General features: G+C 38.6%; 2 protein-coding genes across 8 annotated transcripts in view; one reads left to right on the top strand and one right to left on the bottom strand.

Annotated features, from left to right (window-relative positions):
• The window catches only part of MBD5 (methyl-CpG binding domain protein 5), a 195,255-nt gene that overhangs the window by 6,505 nt on the left and 161,427 nt on the right, over positions 1–27,323 (top strand). The window lies entirely within an intron of this gene.
• LOC122454031 (40S ribosomal protein S6-like) lies at positions 7,904–8,205 on the bottom strand (the record flags this gene model as incomplete). Its single annotated transcript, XM_043488387.1, has 1 exon — positions 7,904–8,205. A coding segment is annotated over one exon (300 nt), but the record flags the coding sequence as incomplete, so codon positions are not given.

Below are 27,323 nucleotides of genomic sequence, written 5' to 3' on the forward strand. Positions count from 1 at the left end.
AGCTTTCCCCTTTCTCTAAGAGAAGATGTTTCTCTAATTAACCCAGGCTACACCAGCCAAGATGGGACAGGCTCTCCTTCCTTTTCCAGCAGCCATTTTCTTCCCAGAGCTTCCCTGGCAAAAGTTGATCTTTGCTCTGTCCTCTGTTTAAAGTAGTCTGTCTCAAGTTCTTTAGAATTTTAAGAATTGTGAAATTAAAGTTTAAGACTTTGACTCTAAGAAGTTAAAGAATTTGAAGAGTTCTCACTTCTCCCCACCTAGTCTATGGGTCTCCACTCTGATTTGCCCAAGAAAACTAGAGTAAAAAATCTTCTAGATCTACTGCTTGATTAAGCCTTCAGACACCTACATACAATATATATAAAAGGCTGTTTTATTCCATGTTCTCGGTGATAATTTTTCCTGTTGTTCACTGGGGTGTTATATTTCACTCACATGCAGAGTTAACAGGTTTCTATGTCATATCATTCCAGTTTTCAAAAATGTCCGGTGGCCTGTAGAATAAACTTCAAACTCTTTAGGAAGTCTTTTGTAACTTTTCCTATTTGGACAGTTTACCGCCCTTGCCTCATCTCTGTGATCTTCTCCCTGTGCTTTGGCTAGACTGAGTCAACAACTTGCTACTTTCTGCAGGCATACCGTTTACTTCACATGTTCATGCCTTTACTTTCAGATAGGCTCAACCAAGTGATTTCAAAAGTATCCTGATGATATGAGATGCTGCAGCCCCAGTCCACACGTACTGAATCAGATTCTTTATAGGTGGCGAATTTTTTAAAAGCTCCTTAGTTGATCATAAAGCTGCTTAGGAACCACAGCTAGTCTCTTTTCTCTCTCTGCAGCATCTTCCCTTTCCTTGCTTTCACATTTCCTGACAAATTCTTATTTGACAGAAGCAAGAGAGAGAGAGAGAGACCCAACTAAAGTATTACCCTATCTGAAAAAAATTTGTCAATTCTGTCTCCATTCTGAATCTAATGGATATGTGTTGTTGTCTTGGCTCATTAGTATTAGAGTCCTTTTTCTGTGCTCAGAGGATTCCCTACATTCTGAGTTAGAGCTAGTTCCTACTTTAAAGATTTAAAATGCTGACCACTTACTTTCTGAGCTTTCCTTGAGTGTGACTCCACAAACAGGACTCTGCCAATCAAGCATACACACAACATCTTTGAAGCAAAACCTAAAGACATTTAAAAAACAGATCACAGACTGCATTTATGGAGAAAAATAGTACTAGCAGGGGCAACTGCTTCCAGTGTCTAGTATAACAGAAAAGTCCTTCTAGTGGCAGCATTCAGCTTGCAGTGCCCAGGCAGGAGCATTGCACACTACTGCCCCTTTTCCTGACTGATTCTGTGACTTCCTGGAATTCTGTGAGATGCTTCCTATCTTTTAAGAAAAATTTCTGCTGAGATTACACCAAATTGGTTTCTACTGCTAGTAACTAAGATACAGGGACACCTAATAGAATAACCACCCCATTACTCTTCATTCACAGGCCAACATGGCAATGAGTATATTATCTTATAGTTAACTGCCAGTAAAATATGGGTTAGCTCCATCAAGAGGGAAGAAAAGAGCATTTTTAGTTGGAAGACATAGTAGGAAGCCATGTCTCCAGAAGGAGCATAAGAGAATACCAGTCACTGAAGGGACAGTGTATCCAGGAGATAAAGTAAACTACTGGGTGAAAGATGTCAATGGATAGAAAGTTATTAGAGGAATTAAGTAACTGGATCATAGTAGCTGTGTGAGACCATCTGAAGACATTTTATTTTGAAGCTGAAGAATGTACAGCTATTGAAGGTTTTTAACTGGTAGATACTATGCTCAGATTTGTATTTTGAAAAAAAAAAATATTCTGTGGCATAAAGAATAAGTTGGAGGTGGGGAAATGCTTGATGGATTTCGCTTGGATTTGAGTTTTGCTCATAGTATTATGAGGTTCTACATTGTTCCAAGTTAATTATTGCTTTCTGGCCATGTCTTCTACTAATTCTAAAATTTTCCTTTTGGAACAGTTTAGAGTGAAGACCTCCCTCTCCATCAGAGAACCCTTTACAGCTAACTAAACATGCAAAACAGGCTGAGGCGATATTTTCTCCAAGTTTCTTGCTGTTTATAAATAGCTATTGCTAATAGATTTAAATTTTTACCAAGTCAGTTTAACTTTGTATAGATATACATCTTACCTTGAATTCTTTTGATATCCAGAAATTAAAGCAGTTCTAGTTTGTTTGTTGTTGTTTGCTTTTTTTAAGAGTTGGAATATCCTTTCATCTTACACTTTTAAAACTAGAAATGAAAATATCCCACTAAAACATATGCTAATAATGTGTCTTTGTATTATTTTATATATTGTTCTGCATAGTGTGTCTATATTTCAACAGCTATTCAAAACTAAAATTAAGTTCGAAGGTACTGTTTGTATTTTCAGTTGGTCTCAGAGGCTGAAACAATGATTGCAGATGGCCAGTCAAATAATTAGAACTGCTACTGATTTTAATAAGTATGACCATCTGAATTTTAGCATATCCCCCAAAACATTGCAAAAGGCACTCAGTGGAAAGTCAGTTTACTTTATCATTCATTAGTATAGTCAAAAACCTTTAAGTTTTTGAGGAATAATGTTACCCTTCTAGAAAATCTTTCCAAGAAATATCCCATAAATTTGTCTCCAAGTTTATGAGTCTGTTTCTGTTTGTACTTTTTTTTTTAGCTTAGTATGATATCACTTATCATATGATATCATTTATCATACCAAGGAGATAAATTAGGAATATGGAATTAAGAGACACAAACTGCTCTGTATAAAATAGATAAGAAATAATATATAACACAGGGAACTTAATACTCAATACTCAATATCTTGATACTTAATATCTTACAATAACCCACAATGGAAATAATCTGAAAAATATGTATCTGTGTTTATATAACTGAATCCCTTTCCTATATAGCTAAAACTAACACAATATGATAAATCAATTATACTTCTGTAATAAAAATCAATATCCCAAACAAAGCAAGGCATTTGGTGGCTAATATATGCAAATTTGGTAGAGAGACGTCTTTAAGGCCACCCTTTGTCTTTAAGGCCACCCTTTGAGCGAGCCTGCTCACAACAGCACTGCAGGACTTAGGAGAGGAATCAGGGGTTAAAGTTTGAGACAAAGAGGAGTTTTTCAGGTTCCAGACAGGTATCTTACTTAGGAGTGATTTTGTTTGCTATTGTTGACCTTGTTTGTTCAAATCATTCCGTGATTATTTTAAAAAACAAAAGTGTAGAATTTGTTAGAGAAAAACAAAAGTATATATTATTTGTCCACAATACATTTAAGGCAATATTAACCTGAACTATATGAATTTGTCATTTTTTGTAAGTCAAAAATGATTGACTGTAACAATTTTATGTGGTCCACCCTAATATTAAGAAAACTATCAGTGCACTGTAGCATGCCATAATATGTAGCAAATCACTGAGTTGGCCCATTCTGGCAAGATATATATATACTTTTCTCTACTTTTTTAGTATCAACAGTTATCTTTTATCAAATAAATTTAATCTTATTAGGTACCAAAAACACTTGCTTTTTACAGTACATTATCAAATTTGTAAGAGACTTTTTAATGGTAATGAAGGTACAACAGGGTACAAAATGTACTGATGAACTAACCCAATCTATAATGCTTTCAAAGCCCTCATTGATCTCTGGACTGATACTCTAAGACTAGGAGGTTTTTCCAGAGTCATCATAGAATTAGAGAATATACACTCACACTGCAGATCTCCATAATTCCCCAGAACTTCAAATCTCAGGAAAGATGAGAGTTAATATAAACAATTTTCCGAAAAAGTGGTTATAGCAGCAGCTAACACTTAAATAGTACTTATTGTGCCAGGCTCTGTTCTAGATGTTTTATATGTTTTAGCTCATTTAGTCCTACAGTGAAGTGGGTAGTACTATAGTTATTCCCATTACACAGATGAGAAAATAGAGATACAGAACAGTTAAGTAGTTTGTACAGTTATACAGCAAGTAAGTGCTTGAGCCAAAATTTAAGCCTAAGAATTCTCGTGGAAGATTTGGTACTTAACCAACAGTAAATGACCTCTCAATATAAAGAAGGTCTGGTATCATTGAACCAATTCTAATACATTGTAAGGACTGCAGTATCAGTTGAAATACTAAGTTCCTTAATGGAGCTTGTCAAGCCTCTTTCCGTTCTAGTGGTGCTATTCTGGACTGGTGGAATAGTTCTTTACCTAGGATACAGATTTCTAATCTTCTCCCCATTTCTAGGCCAGCCTGCACCCTGCTGCTAGTTTAATGTAAGTCATCACTTTAATCCTGTTACTGCCTTGCCCAAATCCCTTTCATGACTGTCTTTCCACTGCCAGGACAAGATGTAAAGGAGAGAACCCACTAGGATTTGATGTGGTAGCATAGCTGGAAACAACTCATGACAAGTTCAGTATTTCCTGGAAGTTTCCTGTTTTATCTTAAAAATTTGCACATATTTTAAATCCCACTTGTTAATACATCCATCTTTTTTTTCTTTAACTGGAGGAAAGTTGCCTTACAGTGTTGTGTTGGTTTCTGCTGTACAGCAATGGAAATTAGCCATAATTATACATATATTCCCTCCCTCTTGAACTTCCTCCAATCCCACCCTTCTACATCATGGAGCTTCCCTGGTAACTTAGACAGTAAAGAATTTGCCTGAAATGCATTAGACCCAGGTTCAATCCCTGGGTTGGGAAGATCCCCTGAAGAAGGGGTATGACTACCCACTCACCGGAGATGCTTGCCTGGAGATCCCACGGACAGAGGAGGCTGGCAGGTTGCAGTCCATGGGGTTGCAAAGAGTCGAACGCTATGAGCGACTAACACTTTCTTTCACTTTCTTTCCTGAACTACTTTATAATGTTGTATTGGTTTCTGACATACAACAACACAGACCAGCCATTTCTTTTGTTCAGTTGCTCAGTTGTGTCTGACTCTTTGCACCCACATGGACTGCAGCATGTTAGGCTTCCCTGTCCTTCACCATCTATCGGAGCTTGCTCAAATTCGTGTCCATCAAGTGGTGATGCCATCCAACCATCTCATCCTCTGTCATCCCCTTCTCCTCCTGCCTTCAATCTTTCCTAGCATCTGGGTCTTTTCTAATGAGTCAGTTCTTTGTATCAGGTGGCCAAAGTATTGCTCTTCAGCTTCAGCATCAGTCCTTCCAATGAATATTCAGGACTGATTTCCTTTAGGATGGACTGGTTGGACCTCCTTGCAGTCCAAGGGACTCTCAAAAGTCTTCTCTAACACCACAGTTCAAAATCATCAATTCTTTGGTGCTTAGCCTTTTTTATGGCCTAACTATGACATCCATACATGACTACTGGAAAAACCATAGCTTCGACTAGACAAACTTGTCCACAAAGTAATATCTCTGCATTTTCATATGCTGTCTAGGTTGGTCATAACTTTTCTTCCAAGGAGCAAGCGTCTTTTAATTTCATGGCTTCAGTCACCATCTGCAGTGGTTTTGGAGCAAGTCTGTCACTGTTTCCATTGTTTCCCCATCTATTTACCATAAAGTGATGGGACCGGATGCCATGATCTTAGTTTTTTGAATGTTGAATTTTAAGCTAGGTTTTTCATTCTCCTCTTTCACTTTCATCAAGAGGCTCTATAGCTCCTCTTCGCTTTCTGCCATAAGGATGATGTCATTTGCATATCTGAGGTTATTGATATTGCTCCCGGCAATCTTGATTCCAGCTTGTGCTTCATCCAGCCTGGCATTTCGCATGATGTACTCTGCATAGTAAGTTAAATAGGCAGGGTGACAATATACAGCCTTGACGTGCTCCTGTCCCAGTTTGGAACCAGTCCTTTGTTCCATGTCTAGGTCTAACTGTTGCTTTTTGACCTGCATACAGGTTTCTCAAGGGGCAGGTCAGGTGCTCTGCTATTCCCATCTCTTTAGGAATTTTCCACAGTTTGTTGTGATCCACACAGTCAAAGCCTTTGGCATAGTCAATAAAGCAGAAGTAGATATTTTTCTGAAACTCTCTTGCTTTTTCAGTGATCCAACAGATGTTGGCAATTTGATCTCTGGTTCCTCTGCGTTTTCTAAATCCAGCTTGAACATCTGGAAGTTCTCGGTTCATATACTGTTGAAGCCTGGCTTGGAGAATTTTGAGCATTACTTTGCTAGCATGTGAAGTAAGTGCAATTGTGCGGTAGTTTGAACATTCCTTGGTATTGCCTTTCTTTGGGACTAGAATGAAAACTGACATTTTCCAGTCCTGTGGCCACTGCTGAGTTTTCCAAATTTGCTGGAATATTGAGTGCAGCACTTTCAAAGCATCATCTTTTAGGATTTGAAATAGCTTGGCTGGAATTCTATCACTTCCACTAGTTTTGTTCATAATGATGCTTCCAAAGGCCCACTTGAATTTTCACTCCAGAATGTCTGGCTCTAGATGAGTGATGACACCATCGTGAGTGATGGTTACTGAGATAACCACAATGGTTATCTGGTTCATTAAGATCTTTTTTGTATAGGAAGATTGCTGAAGTAATATGCCATTCCCTTCTCCAGTGGACCATGTTTTGTCAGAACCCTCCACCATGATCATGACCCATGAGAGCCAGACCCAGTTTGCCCCACAGCCAGTACCCCCCATCAGGAAGCTTCCACAAAGCCTGTTATCCTTATCCATCAGAGGGCAGACAGAATAAATCAGCCATAATTATATTCCCTCCTTGTTGAGCCTCCCCTCATCCCATCCCTCTAGGTCATCACAGAGCACCAGGCTGGGCTCCCTATGGTGTATAGCAACTTCTCACCAGCTATCTGTTTTACATATGATATTATATATATGTCGATGCTACTTTCTCTGTTCATTCCACTCTCTCCTCCCCCATTTTGTCCACAAGTCCATTCTCTACGTCTGTGTCTCCATTCCTTCCCTGCAAATAGGTTCATCAATACCATTTTTTGGATTTCATATATATGTTTCAATATACAATACTTGTTTTTCTCTTTCTGATTTACTTCACTTTGTATAACAGGCTCTAGGTACATTCAACCTCATTAGAACTAACGCAAATTCCTTCTTTTTTTTGGCTTATATTCCACTGCTTACATATGCCGCGTCTTCTTTTATCTACTCATCTGTCGATGGACATCTAAGTTGTTCCATGTCCTGGCTATTGTAAATATTGCTGCAGTGAACATTAAGGTACATATGTCTTTTAGAATTATGGTTTTCTGAGGGTATATGCCCAGTGGGATTGCTGGGTCGTATGGTGGATTTACTTCTAGTTTTTAAAGAAATCTCCATACTCTTCTCTATAACAGGTATATCAGTTTACATTCCCACCAACAGTGTAGGAGGGTTCCCTTTTCTCCTCATCCTCTCCAGCATTTACCGTTTGCAGATTTTTTCATAATGCCCATTCTGACTGAGGTGAGGTGATACCTCATTGTACTTTTGATTTGCATTTCTCTAATTATTAGTCATATTGAGCATCTTTTTATGTATTTATTAAAAGAAAAGTGAAAGTGACTTAGTCATTTCTGACTCTTTGCGACACCATGGACTATCAGTCCATGGGATTCTCCAGGCCACAATACTGGAGTGGGTAGCCATTCCCTTCTCCTAGGGATCTTCCCAACCCAGGGATCGAAACCAGGTCTCCCACATTGCAAGTGGGATCCTTTACCAACTGAGCCACCAGGGAAGTTCAGGAATACTGGAGTGGGAAGCCTATCCCTTCTTCAGCAGATCTTCCTGACCCCGGAATCAAACCGGGGTCTCCTGCATTGCAGGAAGATTCTTTTTTTTTTTTTTTTTTTTTTTGATGTCTGATCTTATTTATTTGTTACTCTTAGAACATCTCATTTTTGACTGGACTCAGACTTAGAAGTAGAAGCTCTCAGAGAGGACAGCCTCCGTCTCTTGGCAATCTGTTCCTGCCGTTTTTCTTTGGCCTCCTTCATTCTCTTGGCCAAAAGTTTAGCATATTCTGCAGCCTCTTCTTTGTTTTTCTTAGTACGCTGTTTCTTCAGAGCAATACGCCGGCGTTTGTGTTGCAGAACTCGTGGAGTCACGAGACGCTGAATCTTGGGTGCTTTAGTCCTAGGTTTCTTACCTTCTTTGTTTAGGGGCTTTCGCACAACCAGCTGAGTTACCACAGAAGCCCCATGTGTTTATTGGTCATCTAATAATCTTCTTTGGAGAAATGTCTGTATTTGTTTTAATATGAAAATAATATATTAAATTTAAATACATGTTTTTAAATAGTGCTTTAAATGTAAGTTAAAACTTAAGATTACTTAATTCTTAAAATTTCCAAATAAATTTCATGATTCAGAAAGATGCTTTATGTGTATTCTGGGCCTTCAAGGATCACATGAGGTTTCAGCTCAGTCGCTCAGTCATGTCCAACTCTTTGCAACCCCATGAACCACAGCACCTCAGGCCTCCCTGTCCATCACCAACTGCCGGAGTCTACCCAAGCCCATGTTCATTGAGTCAGTGATGCCATCCAACCATCTCATCCTCTGTAGTCCTCTTCTCCTCCTGCCCTCAATCTTTCCCAGCATTAGGGTCTTTTCCAGTGAGTCAGCTCTTTGCATCAGGTGGCCAAAGTATTGGAGTTTCAACTTCAACATCAGTCCTTCCAATGAACACCTAGGACTGATCTCCTTTAGGATGGACTGGTTGGATCTCCTTGCAGTCCAAGGGACTCTCAAGTATCTTTTCCAACACCACAGTTCAAAAGCATTAATTCTTCTGTGCTCAGCTTTCTTTATAGTCCAGCTCTCATGTCCATACATAACTATTGGAAAAACCATAGCTTTGACTAGACAGACCTTTGTTGACAAAGTAATGTCTCTGCTTTTTAATATGCTGTCTTAGCTTAAATACCTGGGTTCTTCAAATAGGACAGTGTAAACCTCATGTGATCCTTAAATTACTTAATTCTTAAAATTTCCAAATGTCATGATTCAGAAAGATGCTTTATGTGTATTCTGGGCCTTCGAGGATCACATGAGGTTTACATTGTCCTATTTGAAGAACCCAGGTATTTTTTTGTTGTTGTTGTTGTTGGTCTTGTTTGGGGTTAAGCTACATTTTAGGTGCCTTGCTTCATATTTAAGTTTAAATTTTCTGACCCTGTTCCAGCCTTCCCATCTTATAACTTGCTGTTTCCCTGTATGAATCCTCTGATAAATCCATCCATCTACCCATCCACAATTACTTACCACACACCCTCCTAAAGATGTCATTACTGTATACAACCCATATACCTTAGTTTTGTCCTTTCTCCCTGCTTGTAGTACAAGCATACCTCATTTTATTGGGCTTCACTTTATTGCACTTTACATATATTGCATTTCTTAGAGAGTGAAAGTTTGTGGCAACCCTTGCATTAAGCAACTCTAGTGGCGCTATTTTTCTAACCATGTTTGCTTACTTCATCTCTCTGTGCCATGATTTGATAGTAATTCTTGCAGTATTTCAAACTTTTTCGTTATTGTTATATTTGTTATGGTGATCTGTAATCAGTGATCTTTGATGTTACTAGTGTACTTGTTTGCATGTGCTCTACTTCACTAATTGGCTGTTCCCCTATCTCCTTCTCCTTCAGTCTCCCTGTTCCCTGGGACAAAACAGTATTGAAATTAGGCCAGTTAATAACCCTACAGTGGCCTCTAAGTATTCAAGTGGAAGGAAGAGTTCCACATCTCTCCAGTTTAAATCAAAAGCTAAAGATTATTAAGCTTAGTGAGGAAGGCATGTAAAAAGTTGATATAGGTCAAAAACTAGACCTCTTGCGTCAAACAGTAAGCCAAGTTGTAAATGCAAAGGAAAATCTATTGAAGAAAATTTAAAATGCTACTCCAGAGAACATCTGAATGACAAGAAAGCAAAACAACCTTATTGCTGATTGGAAAAAGTTCTAGTGGCTTGGATAGATCAAACCAGTCACAAGATTCCCCCTTAAGCCAAAGCCTAATCCAGAGCAAGGCCTTAGTGCTCTTCATTTCTATGACAGCTGAGAGTTGAGGAGCTGAGAGTTGAGGAAGCTACAGAAATAAAGTTTAAAGCTAACAGAGCTTGGTTCATGAGGTTTAAGGAAAGAACCTATCTCCATACATAGCATCACAGTGCAAGATGAAGCAGCAAGTGTTGATGTAGAAGCTGCAGCAAGTTATCCAGAAGATCTAGCTAAGATACTGAAGGTTGATGCACTGCACAACAGATTTCCAATGTAGCCTTATGTTGAGAAGATGCCATTAAGGACTTTCATAGCTGGAGAGGAGAAGTCAGTGTCTGCCTTCAAAGATTCAAAATACAGACTGACCCTCTTGTTAGGGGCTAATGCAGCTGATGACTTAAAGTTGAAGGCAGTGCTCATTCACCATTCTTGAAAAATCCTAGGACCCTACTAATTATGCTAAATCTACTCTGTTTGTGCTCTGTAAATAGAACAACAAAGCCTAGATGACAGCAGTTGATAACATGATTTACGGAATATTTTTAGCTCACTGTTTTAGACCTACTGCTTAGGAAAAAGATTCCTTTCAAAATATTACTGCTCATTAACAATGCACCTGTCACCCAAGAGCTTTGTTGGAGATGTACAATGAGATTCATGTTGTTTTTCATGCCTGCTAATACAATATCCATTCTGTAGCCCACAGATCAAGGAGTAATTTCAACTTTCAAGCCCTATCCCTTAAAATATACATTTCATAAGACTACAGCTGTCATATATAGTGATTGCTCTGATGGGTCTGGGCAAAGTAAGCTGAAAACCTTCTGAAAAGGATTTACCAGTCCAAATGCCATTAAGAATATTTGGCATTCCTGGGAAGAGGTCAGAATATCAACATTAACAGGAACTTTAAAAAAAGTTGATTCCAACCTTCATTGATAACTTTGAGAGGTTCAAAAGTTCAGTGTAGGAAATAACTGTGAGTGTAATGGAAGCAGCAAAAGAGCTAAAATTAGAAGTGGAACCTGAAGATTTAACTGAATTACAGTAATCTCATGATAAAATTTGAATGGATAAAGAGCTACTTTTTAGGGATGAGCAAAAAAGTGGTTTCTTGAGTGAAATGGAATCTACTCATAATGAAGATGCTGTGAAAATTGTTGAAAATGACAAAAAATCTAGGCTATTACATTGACTTTGTTGATGAAGCAGCAGCATGGTTTAAGAGGATTGAATCCAGTTTTGAAAGAAGTTCTCCTGTGGGTAAAATGCTATCAAAGAGCATTGTGTGCTACAGAGAAATTTCAATTGAAAGAGTCACTCGATACATCAAACTTCATCATTGCTTTATTAGTTTAAGAAATTGCCATGGTACCCCGTCAACTTTCAGCAACCACCACCCTGATCATTCAGCAGCCATCAACATTGAGGCAAGACCTTCCACCAGCAAAATGATTATAATCCACTAAAGAGTCAGATGTTGGATAGTGTTTTTTAGCAATAAAATGTTTTTTTCATTAAGGTATGCACATTATTTTTTTAAGACATAATGCTGTTGTACAATTAATAGACTAAAATATAATGTAAACATAAGTTTTATATGTACTAGGAAAGCAAAATATTTGTGTGAGTTGTTTTGTTGAGAATAATATTTGCTTTATAGTGATGGTGTGGAACTGAACCTGCAATATATCTAAAGTGTGACTGTACCTTCTCTTCTCACTTCTGTTAAAGTGCTGAACTTTCAAGAACTAATTCATATACTGTGTTTTCCTGACAGCTCTAGTCAGGACTCTGAATTTCTGTCATACTTAATGCCTATTATGTATATGTGCTCAGTCACTCCGTCGCAACTGAATCTTTGGAACCCCGTGGACTGTAGCCCACCAGGCTCCTCTGTCCATGAAGTTTTCCAGGCTAGCATACTTGAGGTGGGTTGCCATTTTCTTCTCCAGGGAATCTTCCTAACCCAGGGATCAAACCAGCATCTCTTGCATCTCCTGCATTGGCAGGTGGATTCTTTATCACTGTGCCACCTTGGAAGCACTAATGCTTATTATGCAACATGTATTTTTAAGATTTGTTCAACTATGTCTTATGCAGATTTTTTAGGTACGAGTTCCACATGCAAAGAAACAGAAAATAAAAGGGCATTTTGGGCAGTGGACCTGGTATGTACCAAGGTACTGAAATATGCAGTAGCACAGAGTATTCCAGTAAATACTAGGTGGTTTATTATAGCTGGAATGTAGAATATATACTGGGAATGTGAGAAAAGTAAGACTCAGATCATGATAGAATGTGTAAATTATGCTGTATCACATTTGCCCCAGCCTTTACTGTAATTAATAGGAAGTCATCAAAGAAATCAGATAGGAAAGATTTTTGTATTAGTTAGAATCAACTTTGATATAAATTCTCTAGGTTTTCTTCATTTTCTTAGATCTTATTTTTTATATGCTTGTAAAATTCTTATCATATTCATACCACGCAATCTTCTTTTCTTAACCTAGTATGTGTCTTTCCTATTCTCAATTTGTTTAACACATATGTACTTATACATACATAGAGAGGAATTGTTCATTGCTTTAAAAGATGGGATTACATACACAGACACACACACACATACCTACACACCTTCACCTTGCATTTCTCACCCTTGAATGCCTTGTAGAAATAGCTTTAATTTATTTTTTTAAAGACTGAAATATTGTATAGCATGAGATACCAAAGTTTAACTATTCCCCTATTTGTAGACTTTCATCTTGTTTCCACTTTCTTTATATTTTTAGTGAAGTATAGCTAAATTAAACTTTATGTTTATCTAATTAAATTTCACTATAGCTTAGGTTAATCCACCATAAATTCTTAAACAATTCGTGTAGTCTGGATATATAAGACAAAAGTAAACTTATTGTGATAATTTCTTCTGATACTAGCTCATATCCTCTGCTTACTACCAAATTAGTGAATATTTTGGAGTTGTTCCAAATAGTAATATTGTAGTTATATAACATCATAAAGCTTGAAATAGACCCATTTGATGACTCAGACTCAAGTTGCAGTGATACCTTATATATTAAATGTAGGGAAATAACACTAATATTTTCCAAACTGAGATGTTAATAGGAATTTTATGACAGAAGTGTCCCATGGTCAGATTATTTGGGAAAATACACTAGGTTCAATTTGATTCCTCAGATGTTTGCATTTCTTTAGCAGTGTATTATTCCATGAAATGCCATAGGTAAAGGTCATTATTCTAAGATAATATATAGACATCTAATTGGGTTCAGACATATGGATAAATTCTCAAAACCATTTTGTGCACCATTTTGATAGACCTATACTATTCATGCCACAGTAGTACAGCTCTGGGAAAGATGACCCACTCAGATCACTGCTAATTTGTCTAGGTGTTATTCCTACTACTCCTCCCTATATTTAATACATCTATCAGTCAGTCGCAGAAGCTTTCAATTCCAATGATACTGGATTATGAACATTGTAAGGCATACCTAGTACCTTTTTTACCTTCATACTTGTGCAAAGTTTTCCTATTCTGTCTGCACATAATCCTCTGTCTCGTTATATTTCTATATATTAAGACCTCAGTTTTCTCTAAATGCACCCTTGTTTTTTGTAGCTTTCTCCAAGCTATCCAGTGGGAATTAAAACTACTCCTTATCTGATCTTCTAATACCACTTTACCTTTCATTCAATGATTTAACTTCCTACCTTATGATTCACAGTTATTGTGTGTACATTATAGTAGATGTTATGCCATGACTCTAGTTTCTGCTGTGGAGGAGCTCATAAACCAGCTGAGCAAGCAGATATATAAACAAATTTGTACAATGTAATGTGATATGCATTTATAATGGTACACAATACTAGTGGTAAAATTATTGACATGAGAAACTATGGACTAGAACATTGGAGTATAAATTAGCTTCTATAACTAACATTTTAGCTTCATTTAGAATTTCCAAGTCTAGAATGGAAGTGGAATATTGTACTGAATATTGTACATAATTTTCTCTTCCACTAGCTTATATTTGCTCTGAGGACCTGGCCTGCTTATTATTTATTTTGCTGTTTTCTATTATACTTGACACTCCTATAGAAATATAGAATACATTGAATATAGAGTTGAATTAATTTTTAGAAGCTACTATGTTATTACAGTCAACAAAAGAATCCAAAATGCAGTACTTTGATGCAAATTCAAAAATGACAGAATGATCTCTGTTCATTTCCAAAGCAAACCATTCAATATCATAGTAATCCAAGTCTGTGCCCCGACCAGTAGTGCTAAAGAAGCTGAAGTTGAACAGTTTTATGAAGACCTATAAGACCTTCTAGAGCTAACACACAAAGGAGATGTCCTTTTTATTATAGAGTACTGGAATGCAAACGTAGGAAGTCAAGAGATACCTGGAGTAACAGGCAAGTTTGGCCTTGGAGTACAAAACAAAGCAGGGCAAAGAATAACGAGAGTTTTGCCAAGAGAACGTGCTGGTCATAGCAAACATCCTCTGCCAACAACACAAGAGAAGACTCTACACATGGACATCACCAGATGGTCAATACCAAAATCAGATTGATTATATTCTTTGAAGCCAAAGATGGAGAAGCTCTATACAGTCAGCAAAAACAAGACTTGGAGCTGACTGTGGCTCAGATCATGAACTCCTTATTGCCAAATTCAAACTTACATTAAAGAAAGTAGGAGAAACCACTAGACCATTCAGGTATGACCAAAATCAATTCCCTTGTGATTATACAGTGGACATGACAAATAGATTCAAGGGATTAGATCTGATAGACAGAGTGCCTGAAGAACTATGAACGGAGGTTCGTGACATTGTACAGGAGGCAGTGATCAAGACCACCCCCAAGAAAAAAAAATGCAGAAAGGCAAAATGGTTGTCTGAGGAGGCCTTGCAAATAGCTGAGAAAAGAAAAGACGCGAAAGGCAAAGGAGAAAAGGAAAGATACACCCATCTGAATGCAGAGTTCCAAAGAACAGCAAGGAGAGATAAGAAAGCCTTCCTCAGTGATCAATGCAAAGAAATAGAGGAAAACAATAGAATGGGAAAGAGTAGAGCTCTTTTCAAGAACATTAGAGATAGCAAGGGAACCTTTCATGCAAAGATGGGCTCAATAAAGGAACAAAGTGGTATGAACCTAACAGAAGCAGAAGATATTAAGAAGAAATGGCAAGAATACACAGAACTATACAAAAAAGATCTTCGTGACCCAGATAACCATGATGGACTGATCACTCACTTAAAGCCAGACATCCTGGAATGCAAAGTCAAGTGGGCCTTAGAAAGGATCACTACAAACAAAGCTAATGGAGGTGATGGAATTCCAGCTGAGCTATTTCAGTTCATAAAAGATGATGCTATGAAAGTGCTGCACTCAATATGCCAGCAAATCTGGAAAACTCAGCAGTGGCCACAGGACTAGAAAAGGTCAGCTTTCATTCCAATCCCAAAGAAAGGCAATGCCAAAGAAAGTTCAAACTACCACACAATTGCACTCATCTCACACGCTAGCAAAGTAATGCTCAAAGTTCTCCAAGACAGGCTTCAACCGTACATGAACCATGAACTTCCAGATTCAAGCTGGATTAGAAAAGGCAGAGGAACCAGAGAAAAAATTGCCAACATCCCTTGGATCATTGAAAAAGCAAGAGAGTTTCAGAAAAATATCTACTTCTGCTTTATTGACATGCCAATGTGTTGACTGTGTGGATCACAACAAACTGTGGATAATTCTTCAAGAGATGGGAATACTAGACCACTTGACCTGCCTCCTGGGAATCTGTATGCAGGTCAAGAAGCAACACTTAGAATCGGACATGAAACAACAGACTGGTTCCAAATCAGGAAAGGAGTTCGTCAAGGCTGTAAATTGTCACCCTGCTTATTTAACTTATATGCAGAGTACATTATGCCAAATGCCGGGCTGGATGAAGCACAAGCTGGAATCAAGATTGCTGGGAGAAATATCAATAACCTCAAATTTGCAAATGACACCACTCTTATGTCAGAAAGAGAAGAACTAAAGAGCCTCTGGATGAAAGTGAAAGAGGAGAGTGAAAAAGTTGGCTTAAAGCTCAACATTCAGAAAACTAAGATCATGGCATCTGGTCCCATCACTTCATGGCAAATAGATGGGAAACAATGGAAACAGTGACAGAGTTGCTCCAAAATCACTGCAGATGGTGACTGCAGCCATGACGCTTGCTCCTTGGAAGATAAGTTATGAGTAACCTAAACAGCATATTAAAAAGCAGAGACATTTCCAACAAAGGTCCGTCTAGTCAAAGCTATGGTTTTTCCAGTGGTCATGTATGGATATCATAGTTAGACTATACAGAAAGCTGAGAGCCAAAGAACTGATGCTTTTGAACTGTGGTGTTGGAGAAGATTCTTGAGAGCCCCTTGGACTGCAAGAAGACCCAACGAATCCATCCTAAAGGAAATCAGTCCTGAATATTCATTGGAAGGACTGATACTGAGGCTGAAACTCCAATACTTTGGTCACCTGATGTGAAGAGTTGACTCATTTGAAGAGACCGTGATGCTGGGAAAGATTGAAGGCAGGAGGAAAAGGGGACAACAGAGAATGAGATGGTTCGATGGTATCACCAACTTGATACACATAAGCTTGAGTAAGCTCTGGGAGTTGGTGATAGACATGGAACCCTGGCGCGCTGTGGTCCATTGGGTCACAAAGAGTGAGATACAACTGAGCAACTGAATTGACTGAACTGACCATACTGTTATCAAAAAAATATTAAAAGAGGTTAAATGGATATGACAACTGAATAAAATGTATGACCCTTGACTAGATCTTGGAATCAGGGAAAGAAGACAGCTATAATTACTAAACAGCTGGGAAATTTAAAATACAGACTTAAAACTCTCTATTACATAATCCTTTTAAAATTAGGTGGATTAATCCTTTAAATAAAATTATTCATTTATGCATTTATATTCACCATAGTTAGATAGCTATTCAATGTGATAGGCCTGCAGATAACAAAAATTTTTGCAAGTAACAGACCCTAAAATACAATCTTGGCTTGGCCAAAGCAGTCAGGTGAAGGGTGGTGAGGACCTCACCCACCATCTCAGTCTGGTAAGTTACCAAAGTATCTAAGCCATCATCTGATACATTTCGGAGTCAGGCCATCTTTCTACCAAACTGTTTTCACTTCTAATGAAGGAGAAAAATTCAGAATGCTGGAGTCGATTGCTGCTTTATGCAGATTTCAATAAAGTTTGACAAGAAAGAGGGGCACATCAGGAAGCAGGGAAGGGAAAAAAAATATAGTTTTGCCAGAAGAGCTACTTTCTGTCGGTGGCTGACAATCAGATGATCTGGAGCTTGGCAGGACTGAAGAAGCCAAATTATACATGTTTTATAATTATCTTTTATTTATTTTTGAATAGGTTATTTGCACGACATAGAATTTGAGAGGTATACAAAGGCAGTGAAAAATTACCCTTCCAAGTCTTGTCCCCCAGATATCTGTTTTCTCTCTCCAGAGGCAGTTCCTGCTACCATTCATGCATTCCTCCAGAAATGTTGAATGCATTGCCACATCTATATAGGCATTTACAGAATGCAGCCTGTATATGTATACAGGCTGCATTCTGTATATATACTCTGTTCTATACCTTACTTTCTTTAGGTACTATGTTTTGTCATAGTACCTAAAGAACAGAGTATATATACTCTGTTCTATACCTTACTTTCTTTAGGTACTATGTTTTGTCAATTGATCAGTTGAGTACATACAGAGCTGCATTATTATATATTTTTTTCATAAAGCTTATACAGTAAAAACTATATCATACATGTATTATGTGAAATAATGAAATGTATATATGACATTGTCTTTAATAACTAAAAATCATTGCATATATGTATATTAAGTAAGATAATGAAACAAACATAGTGCATTGTCCGGCCCATGATTGGTGGGCCTTCTTACTTCCCCTAAAGGTTAAACTCTCTGCCCAGTTTTTGATTTGGAAATTTTGATAACCTTGTCCATGTCCTGACTCTTAATAGATTGAGCTCTGTAGTATATGACTCTTAGTTATTGTTACCAGGGCAATAAAGTACCAAACATCCCCCCCTGCTGTGAAGAACTCAGGCCTGTGCCATAATAAAAGCATTCAGTATAAAATAGATGGTATATAAACAGCAATCTCGGAGCAATCTTACTCTGAGACTTGAGTATAGGGATTGGTTATGGTAATTGCCCATTTTCTTAAAATAGAAATTGTCTTTTTTTAAAAAAGGTATTTATCTCAAATCTAACAAATGTTAAGGAGGAGAAACTACTCAGTAGATAATAAAATTAGCAGTGTTGATTTCTGGTTAAAGAAGGTAGAATGAGCATATATATTTAACTCCATGCCCTTTCAAAACCACATTAAAATACAACATGATATTAAATGTTTTATTAAGAAGGTTGAAACTAGAAGAGAAAAAGAGAATGAGAGAAGAATGATAGTACCAAAATGTGGAAACTAGACGGCAGAAGGACTACAGCTAAATGACTTAGCAAATCCAAGCAAGTTGAATCTTAAAGCCAGGAAACAATTCTGTTTGCATTATGGTTTCCAAGAAACTTAGGTATTAGTACCACATAGACTTACAGAAGCAGGTTAAAGGAAAAAAATAAGACCAGGCCTGGTTAGAAGTCTATTTGAGACAGTCTCTTGCATTCTTGCTCTGTCATCTGCAACTGGACAAGTTACTCTCCACCCATCATCCTAGAAGACAACATTTATTCTTTGGTAAATCAGAAGGTTCCCAAATGGGGAAATTTGGAGAATTCTAGTTGGCAGAGTACTTTACTGAAAACAGACTGGACTGACATTTTACACTCTTACTATGAGACCCCAGTTCAGTTCAGTTCAGTCACTCAGTCATGTCCGACTCTTTGCAACCCCATGAACTGCAGTACACCAGGCCTCCCTGTCCATCACCAACTGCTGGAGTCTACCCAAAGCCATGTCCATTGAGTCGGTGATGCCATCCAACCATCTCATCCTCTGTCGTCCCCTTCTCCTCCTGCCCTCAATCCTTCCCAGCATCAGGGTCTTTTCAAATGCATCAGCTCTTCACATCAGGTGGCCAAAGTATAGGAGTTTCAACTTCAACATCAGTCCTTCCAATGAACACCTAGGACTGATCTGTTTTAGGATGGACTGGTTGGATCTCCTTGCAGTCCAAGGGACTCTCAAGAGTCTTCTCCAACACCACAGTTCAAAAGCATCAATTCTTCGGTGCTCAGCTTTCTTTATAGTCCAAATCTCACATCCATACATGACTACTGGAAAAACCATAGCCTTGACTAGACGGACCTTTGTTGACAAAGTAATGTCTCTGCTTTTCAATATGCTGTCTGGGTTGGTCATAACTTTTCTTCCAAGGAGCAAGCGTCTTTTAATTTCGTGGCTGCAGTCACCATCTGCAATGATTTTGGGGCCCCAAAAAACAAAGTCAGCCACTGTTTCCACTGTTTCCCCATCTATTTGCCATGAAGTCATGGGACTGGATGCCATGATCTTAGTGTTTTGTTTTGTTTTTTTTTAATTAATTTATTTATTTATTTATCTATTTATTTTTTAATTAGTTGGAGGCTAATTACTTCAAAGCATTGCAGTGGGTTTTGTCATACATTGACATGCATCAGCCATGGAGTTACATGTATTCCCCATCCTGATCCCCCCTCCCACCTCCCTCTCCACCCAATTCCTCTGGGTCTTCCCAGTGCACCAGGCCCGAGCACTTGTCTCATGCATCCCACCTGGGCTGGTGATCTGTTTCACTATAGATAATATACATGCTCTTTTCTCGAGACATCCCACCCTCGCCTTCTCCCACAGAGTCCAAAAAGTCTGTTCTGTACATGTGTCTCTTTTTCTGTTTTGCATATAGGGTTATCATTACCATCTTTCTAAATTCCATATATATGTGTTAGTATGCTGTAATGTTCTTATCTTTCTGGCTTACTTCACTCTGTATAAGGGGCTCCAGTTTCACCCATCTCATTAGAACTGATTCAAATGAATTCTTTTTAATGGCTGAGTAATATTCCATGGTATATATGTACCACAGCTTCCTTATCCATTCATCTGCTGATGGGCATCTAGGTTGCTTCCATGTCCTGGCTGTTATAAACAGTGCTGCGATGAACATTGGGGTGCACGTGTCTCTTTCAGATCTGGTTTCCTCAGTGTGTATGCCCAGAAGTGGGATTGTTGGGTCATATGGCAGTTCTATTTCCAGTTTTTTAAGAAATCTCCACACTGTTTTCCATAGCGGCTGTACTAGTTTGCATTCCCACCAACAGTGTAAGAGGGTTCCCATTTCTCCACACCCTCTCCAGCATTTATTGCTTGTAGACTTTTGGATAGCAGCCATCCTGACTGGCGTGTAATGGTACCTCATTGTGGTTTTGATTTGCATTTCTCTAATAATGAGTGATGTTGAGCATCTTTTCATGTGTTTGTTAGCCATCTGTATGTCTTCTTTGGAGAAATGTCTGTTTAGTTCTTTGGCCCATTTTTTGATTGGGTCATTTATTTTTCTGGAATTGAGCTGCAGGAGTTGCTTGTATATTTTTGAGATTAATCCTTTGTCTGTTTCTTCATTTGCTATTATTTTCTCCCAATCTGAGGGCTGTCTTTTCACCTTGCTTATAGTTTCCTTTGTAGTGCAAAAGCTTTTAAGTTTCATTAGGTCCCATTTGTTTAGTTTTGCTTTTATTTCCAATATTCTGGGAGGTGGGTCATAGAGGATTCTGCTGTGATTTATGTCGGAGAGTGTTTTGCCTATGTTCTCCTCTAGGAGTTTTATAGTTTCTGGTCTTACATTTAGATCTTTAATCCATTTTGAGTTTATTTTTGTGTATGGTGTTAGAAAGTGTTCTAGTTTCATTCTTTTACAAGTGGTTGACCAGTTTTCCCAGCACCACTTGTTAAAGAGGTTGTCTTTTTTCCATTGTATATCCTTGCCTCCTTTGTCAAAGATAAGGTGTCCATAGGTTCGTGGATTTATCTCTGGGCTTTCTATTCTGTTCCATTGATCTATATTTCTGTCTTTGTGCCAGTACCATACTGTCTTGATGACTGTGGCTTTGTAGTAGAGTCTGAAGTCAGGCAGGTTGATTCCTCCAGTTCCATTCTTCTTTCTCAAGATTACTTTGGCTATTCGAGGTTTTTTGTATTTCCATACAAATTGTGAAACTATTTGTTCTTGTTCTGTGAAAAATACTGTTGGTAGCTTGATAGGGATTGCATTGAATCTATAGATTGCTTTAGGTAGAATAGCCATTTTGACAATATTGATTCTCCCAATCCATGAACACGGTATGTTTCTCCATCTGTTTGTGTCCTCTTTGATTTCTTTCATCAGTGTTTTATAGTTTTCTATGTATAGGTCTTTTGTTTCTTTAGGTAGATATACTCCTAAGTATTTTATTCTTTTTGTTGCAATGGTGAATGGTATTGTTTCCTTAATTTCTCTTTCTGTTTTCTCATTGTTAGTGTATAGGAATGCAAGGGATTTCTGTGTGCTAATTTTATATCCTGCAACTTTACTGTATTCATTGATTAGCTCTAGTAATTTTCTGGTAGAGTCTTTAGGGTTTTCTATGTAGAGGATCGTGTCATCTGCAAACAGCGAGAGTTTCACTTCTTTTCCTATCTGGATTCCTTTTACTTCTTTTTCTGCTCTGATTGCTGTGGCCAAAACTTCCAACACTATGTTGAATAGTAGTGGTGAGAGTGGGCACCCTTGTCTTGTTCCTAATTTCAGGGGAAATGCTTTTAATTTTTCACCATTGAGGGTGATGCTTGCTGTGGGTTTGTCATATATAGCTTTTATTATGTTGAGGTATGTTCCTTCTATTCCTGCTTTTTGGAGAGTTTTAATCATAAATGAGTGTTGAATTTTGTCAAAGGCTTTCTCTGCATCTATTGAGATAATCATATGGTTTTTATCTTTCAATTTGTTAATGTGGTGTATTACATTGATTGATTTGCGGATATTAAAGAATCCTTGCATTCCTGGGATAAAGCCCACTTGGTCATGGTGTATGATTTTTTTAATATGTTGTTGGATTCTGTTTGCTAGAATTTTGTTAAGGATTTTTGCATCTATGTTCATCAGTGATATTGGCCTGTAGTTTTCTTTTTTTGTGGCATCTTTGTCTGGTTTTGGAATTAGGGTGATGGTGGCCTCATAGAATGAGTTTGGAAGTTTACCTTCTTCTGCAACTTTCTGGAAGAGTTTGAGTAAGATAGGTGTTAGCTCTTCTCTAAATTTTTGGTAGAATTCAGCTGTGAAGCCATCTGGTCCTGGGCTTTTGTTTGCTGGAAGATTTCTGATTACAGTTTCAATTTCCTTGCTTGTGATGGCTCTGTTAAGATCTTCTATTTCTTCCTGGTTCAGTTTTGGAAAGTTATACTTTTCTAAGAATTTGTCCATTTCATCCAAGTTGTCCATTTTATTGGCATAGAGCTTCTGGTAGTAGTCTCTTATGATCCTTTGTATTTCAGTGTTGTCTGTTGTGATCTCTCCATTTTCATTTCTAATTTTGTTAATTTGCTTCTTCTCTCTTTGTTTCTTAATGAGTCTTGCTAATGGTTTGTCAATTTTGTTTATTTTTTCAAAAAACCAGCTTTTAGCTTTGTTGATTTTTGCTATGGTCTCTTTAGTTTCTTTTGCATTTATTTCTGCCCTGATTTTTAAGATTTCTTTCCTTCTGCTAACTCTGGGGTTCTTCATTTCTTCCTTCTCTAATTGCTTTAGGTGTAGAGTAGGTTATTTATTTGGCTTTTTTCTTGTTTCTTGAAGGTAAGCCCCCCCCCGGTTTAAGAAAATGGGCCCTATGAACCTTCCCCTTAGCACTGCTTTTACAGTGTCCCATAGGTTTTGGGTTGTTGTGTTTTCATTTTCATTCATTTCTATGCATATTTTGATTTCTTTTTTGATTTCTTCTATGATTTGTTGGTTATTCAGAAGCGTGTTATTTAGCCTCCATGTGTTTGAATTTTTAACATTTTTTTCCTGTAATTGAGATCTAATCTTACTGCACTGTGGTCAGAAAAGATGACTGGAATGATTTCAATTGTTTGAATTTTCCAAGACCAGATTTATGGCCCAGGATGTGATCTATTCTGGAGAAGGTTCCGTGTGCACTTGAGAAAAAGGTGAAGTTGATTGTTTTGGGGTAAAATGTCCTATAGATATCAATTAGGTCTAGCTGGTCCATTGTGTCATTTAAGGTTTGTGTTTCCTTGTTAATTTTCTGTTTAGTTGATCTATCCATAGTTGTGAGTGGGGTATTAAAGTCTCCCACTATTACTGTGTTACTATTAATTTCCTCTTTCATACTCGTTAGCGTTTGCTGTACATATTGCAGTGCTCCTATGTTGGGTGCATATATATTTATAATTGTTATATCTTCTTCTTGGATTGATCATTTGATCATTATGCAGTGTCCTTCTTTGTCTCTTTTCACATCCTTTGTTTGAAAGTCTATTTTATCTGATATGAGTATTGCGACTCCTGCTTTTTTTTGGTCTCCGTTTGCGTGAAATATTTTTTTCCAGCCCTTCACTTTTAGTCTGTATGTGTCTCTTGTTTTGAGATGGGTCTCTTGTAGACAGCATATATAGGGGTCTTGTTTTTGTATCCATTCAGCCAATCTTTGTCTTTTGGTTGGGGCATTCAACCCATTTACATTTAGGGTAATTATTGATAGGTGTGGTCCCGTTGCCATTTACTTTGTTGTTTTGGGTTCACATTTATACAACCTTTCTGTATTTCCTGTCTAGAGAAGATCCTTTAGCATTTGTTGAAGAGCTGGTTTGGTGGTGCTGAATTCTCTCAGCTTTTGCTTATCTGTAAAGCTTTTGAATTCTCCTTCATATCTGAATGAGATCCTTGCTGGATACAGTAATCTAGGTTGTAGGCTATTCTCTTTCATTACTTTCAGTACGTCCTGCCATTCCCTTCTGGCCTGGAGGGTTTCTATTGATAGATCAGCTGTTATCCTTATGGGAATCCCTTTGTGTGTTATTTGTTGTTTTTCCCTTGCTGCTTTTAATATTTGTTCTTTGTGTTTGATTTTTGTTAATTTGATTAATATGTGTCTTGGGGTGTTTCACCTTGGGTTTATCCTGTTTGGGACTCTCTGGGCTTCTTGGACTTGGGTGGCTATTTCCTTCCCCATTTTAGGGAAGTTTTCAGCTATTATCTCCTCGAGTATTTTCTCATGGCCTTTCTTTTTGTCTTCTTCTTCTGGGACTCCTATGATTCGAATGTTGGGGCGTTTCACATTGTCCCAGAGGTCCCTGAGGTTGTCCTCATTTCTTTTGATCCTTTTTTTTTTTTTTTTCTCTGCTTCATTTATTTCCACCATTTTAGCTTCCACCTCACTTATCCTATCTTCTGTCTCCATTATTCTACTCTTGGTTCCCTCCAGAGTGTTTTTGATCTCATTCATTGCATTATTCATTTTTAATTGACTCTTTTTTATTTCTTCTAGGTCTTTATTAAACATTTCTTGTATCTTTTCCATCTTTGTCTCCAGGCTATTTATCTGTAACTCCATTTTGTTTTCAAGATTTTGGATCATTTTTATTATCATTATTCTAAATTCTTTTTCAGGTAGATTCCCTATCTCCTCCTCTTTTGTTTGGCTTGGTGGGCATTTTTTCATGTTCCTTTACCTGCTGGGTATTTCTCTGCCTTTCATCTTGTTTAGATTGGCTGTGTCTGAGTGGGCTTTCCTGTATTCTGGAGGTTCTGTGGGTTTCCTTTTTATTGTGGAGGATTTACCAAGTGGATGGGGTTAGATGATTGGCTTGTCAAGGTTTCCTGGTTAGGGGAGCTTGCGTCAGTGTTCTGGTGCGTGGAACTTGATTTCTTCTCTTTGGAGAGCAATGGAGTGCCCAGTAATGAGTTTTGAGATGGGTCTATGTGTTAGGTGTGACCTTGGGCAGCCTGTATGTTGACATTCAGGGCTATGTGCCTGCGTTGCTGGAGAATTTGCATGGTATGTCTTGCTCTAAAACTTATTGGCTCTTGGGTGGTGCTTGGTTTCAGTGTAGGTATGGAGGCTTTTGGACGGTCACTTATTACTTAAAGTTCCATGTAGTCAGGAGTTTTCTGGTGTTCTCAGGTTTTGGGCTTAAGTTTCCTGCCTCTGGATTTCAGTTTTATTCTTCCTGTAGTCTCAGGACTTCTCCAACTATACAGCACTGATAATAAAACTTCTAGGTTAATGGTGGAAAGATTCTCCCCTGTTAGGGACACCCAGAGAGGTTCACAGAGTTACATGAAGAGGAGAAAAGGGAGGAGGGAGATAGAGATGAGCAGGAGGAGAAAAAGGGGGACTAAAGAGGAGAGAGACAGATCTATGCAGCTGTCTGTTCCCAGAGTGTTCTCTGTATCTCAGACACCTACAAAGATTCACAGAATTGGATTGGGAAGAGAAGGGGAAAGGAGGAAATAGAGGTGTTCTGAGGTAGAAAACAGAGAGTCAAGATTGGGAGAGAATAATCTTTGGTTTAAAGATAGGGCTTCTCTTCTTTTTTTTTTTTTGTAAGGTTATAGTGTATTGAAAATGAAAATTAAGGAGTAGTAGAGGAGTACTAGAGGACTTTAAAAGAAATAAGAGAAAAAGAAAAATAGAAAATAGAAGAGAAAAAGGAAAGAAAAAAAAAGAAGAAAAAAGAAAAAGGAAAAAAGAAAGAAAAAAAGAAAAAAAAAATTTTTTTCCCCCTAATTAAAAAAATCGTAAAAATCTATGAAAATGAAAGTTAAGGAGTAATGGGGGAGTAATAGGGAATTTTCAAGGAAAATAAAAGAGAAAAAATAAAAAAGAAAAAATACAAAAAGAAAAAAAATTTTTTTTTTCCCTTACTTAGAAAAAATTAAAAAATATATATATATAAATATATCTAGGATTTTCTCTGGAGCTGTTGCGGTCAGTGTGGGTTCGGCTCAGTTTCAGATAGCTCCTCGTTCCAGCTTACACTTCTCGATATCTACAGGGCCCTTCCGGTGTAGTCCGTGTTTTCTACGGGGATTTTAATCTGTTGCACCAGTCCCTTCTGAAGCGGTTCCCTTTGTTTATTTGGCTTCTGTTTGCCGGTCTCTTCAGAGCCTCATTTCCGCCCTGACACAGGCGGGCGGAGGTGGACTCTTATTTAGGTAGCTAGTTCCGTCGTTCTGCGGGGAGGGGCTTGCGCCGCGGGGACGGGCTGGCGCTGCCGGGACGGGCTGGCGCTGCTTCCTCCGTCTGCGCTGCTCAGGCTCCCGGCTGTTCTATATGGAGCGCGCCCCGCGCTGCGCGAGGTTCCAGCCCTCGGGTGTTCCACAAAAGCGCGGAGCGAAAAGCTGCGCCTGCTCTCTGTGTCTTCCCCGTCAGAGCGGTCCAGGCAGCCAGGGGCTTGGTGGGCGCACTTTCCCTGGGTGTGGCGCGCCCACTCCCCTCTGCGGACCCAGTCTCGGTTTCCGCCGGCGCCAGTCGGGTGCGCGCGCCTTCCGCCCTCCCCGTCCCCAGCCCCAGTCCCCACCCGCGCCGGTCGGGTGCCTGCGCCCTGTGTCTCGCCGCGACCTTCCCCTCCCCCCGCCTCCTGCCTCCGGCGGGGCTGGGCCGGTCCGCAGCCTGCGAGCTCTTCTCAGGACTTTCTCGGTCCCTTTGTTCTGCGAACGGCTGGCAGTGTGTTCGGGCCGGTTAATTTTCTCTCTCTCTTTTGGTCTCCCACAGTTCAAGTTGGCAACTCACAGAAGCTCCCTCCGATTGTCCTTAGGGCACTCAGGCCCGGACCCTACCCCAAGCAATGCCTGGACTCCCTTCCCGGAACGGGTCTCCGTCCTTAGCTCTTTTGTCTCACTTTTTATCTTTTATATTTTGTCCTACCTCCTTTCGAAGACAATGGTCTGCTTTTCTGGGTGCCTGATGACCTCAGCTAGCGATCAGAAGTTGTTTTGTGAAGTTTGCTCTGCATTCAGTTATTCTTTTGATGAATTTGTAGGAGAGAAAGTGGTCTCCCCGTCCTACTCCTCCGCCATCTTGGCTCCTCCATAAGATGTCAATTCTTTCCAACTCTATATTCAATAAAATTCTAATGAAAATCCCAATAATGTATTTTTCAGATATTGGCAACCTGTTTCTAAAATTTATGTGGAAAGGCACAAGACTTAGAATAGCCAACAGATCCTGGAGGAGAAGAACAAAGATAAAGGGTTCATATT

The sequence above is a fragment of the Cervus canadensis genome, chromosome 15, assembly GCF_019320065.1.
Source record: "Cervus canadensis isolate Bull #8, Minnesota chromosome 15, ASM1932006v1, whole genome shotgun sequence".
Taxonomy (NCBI): Eukaryota; Metazoa; Chordata; class Mammalia; order Artiodactyla; family Cervidae; genus Cervus; species Cervus canadensis.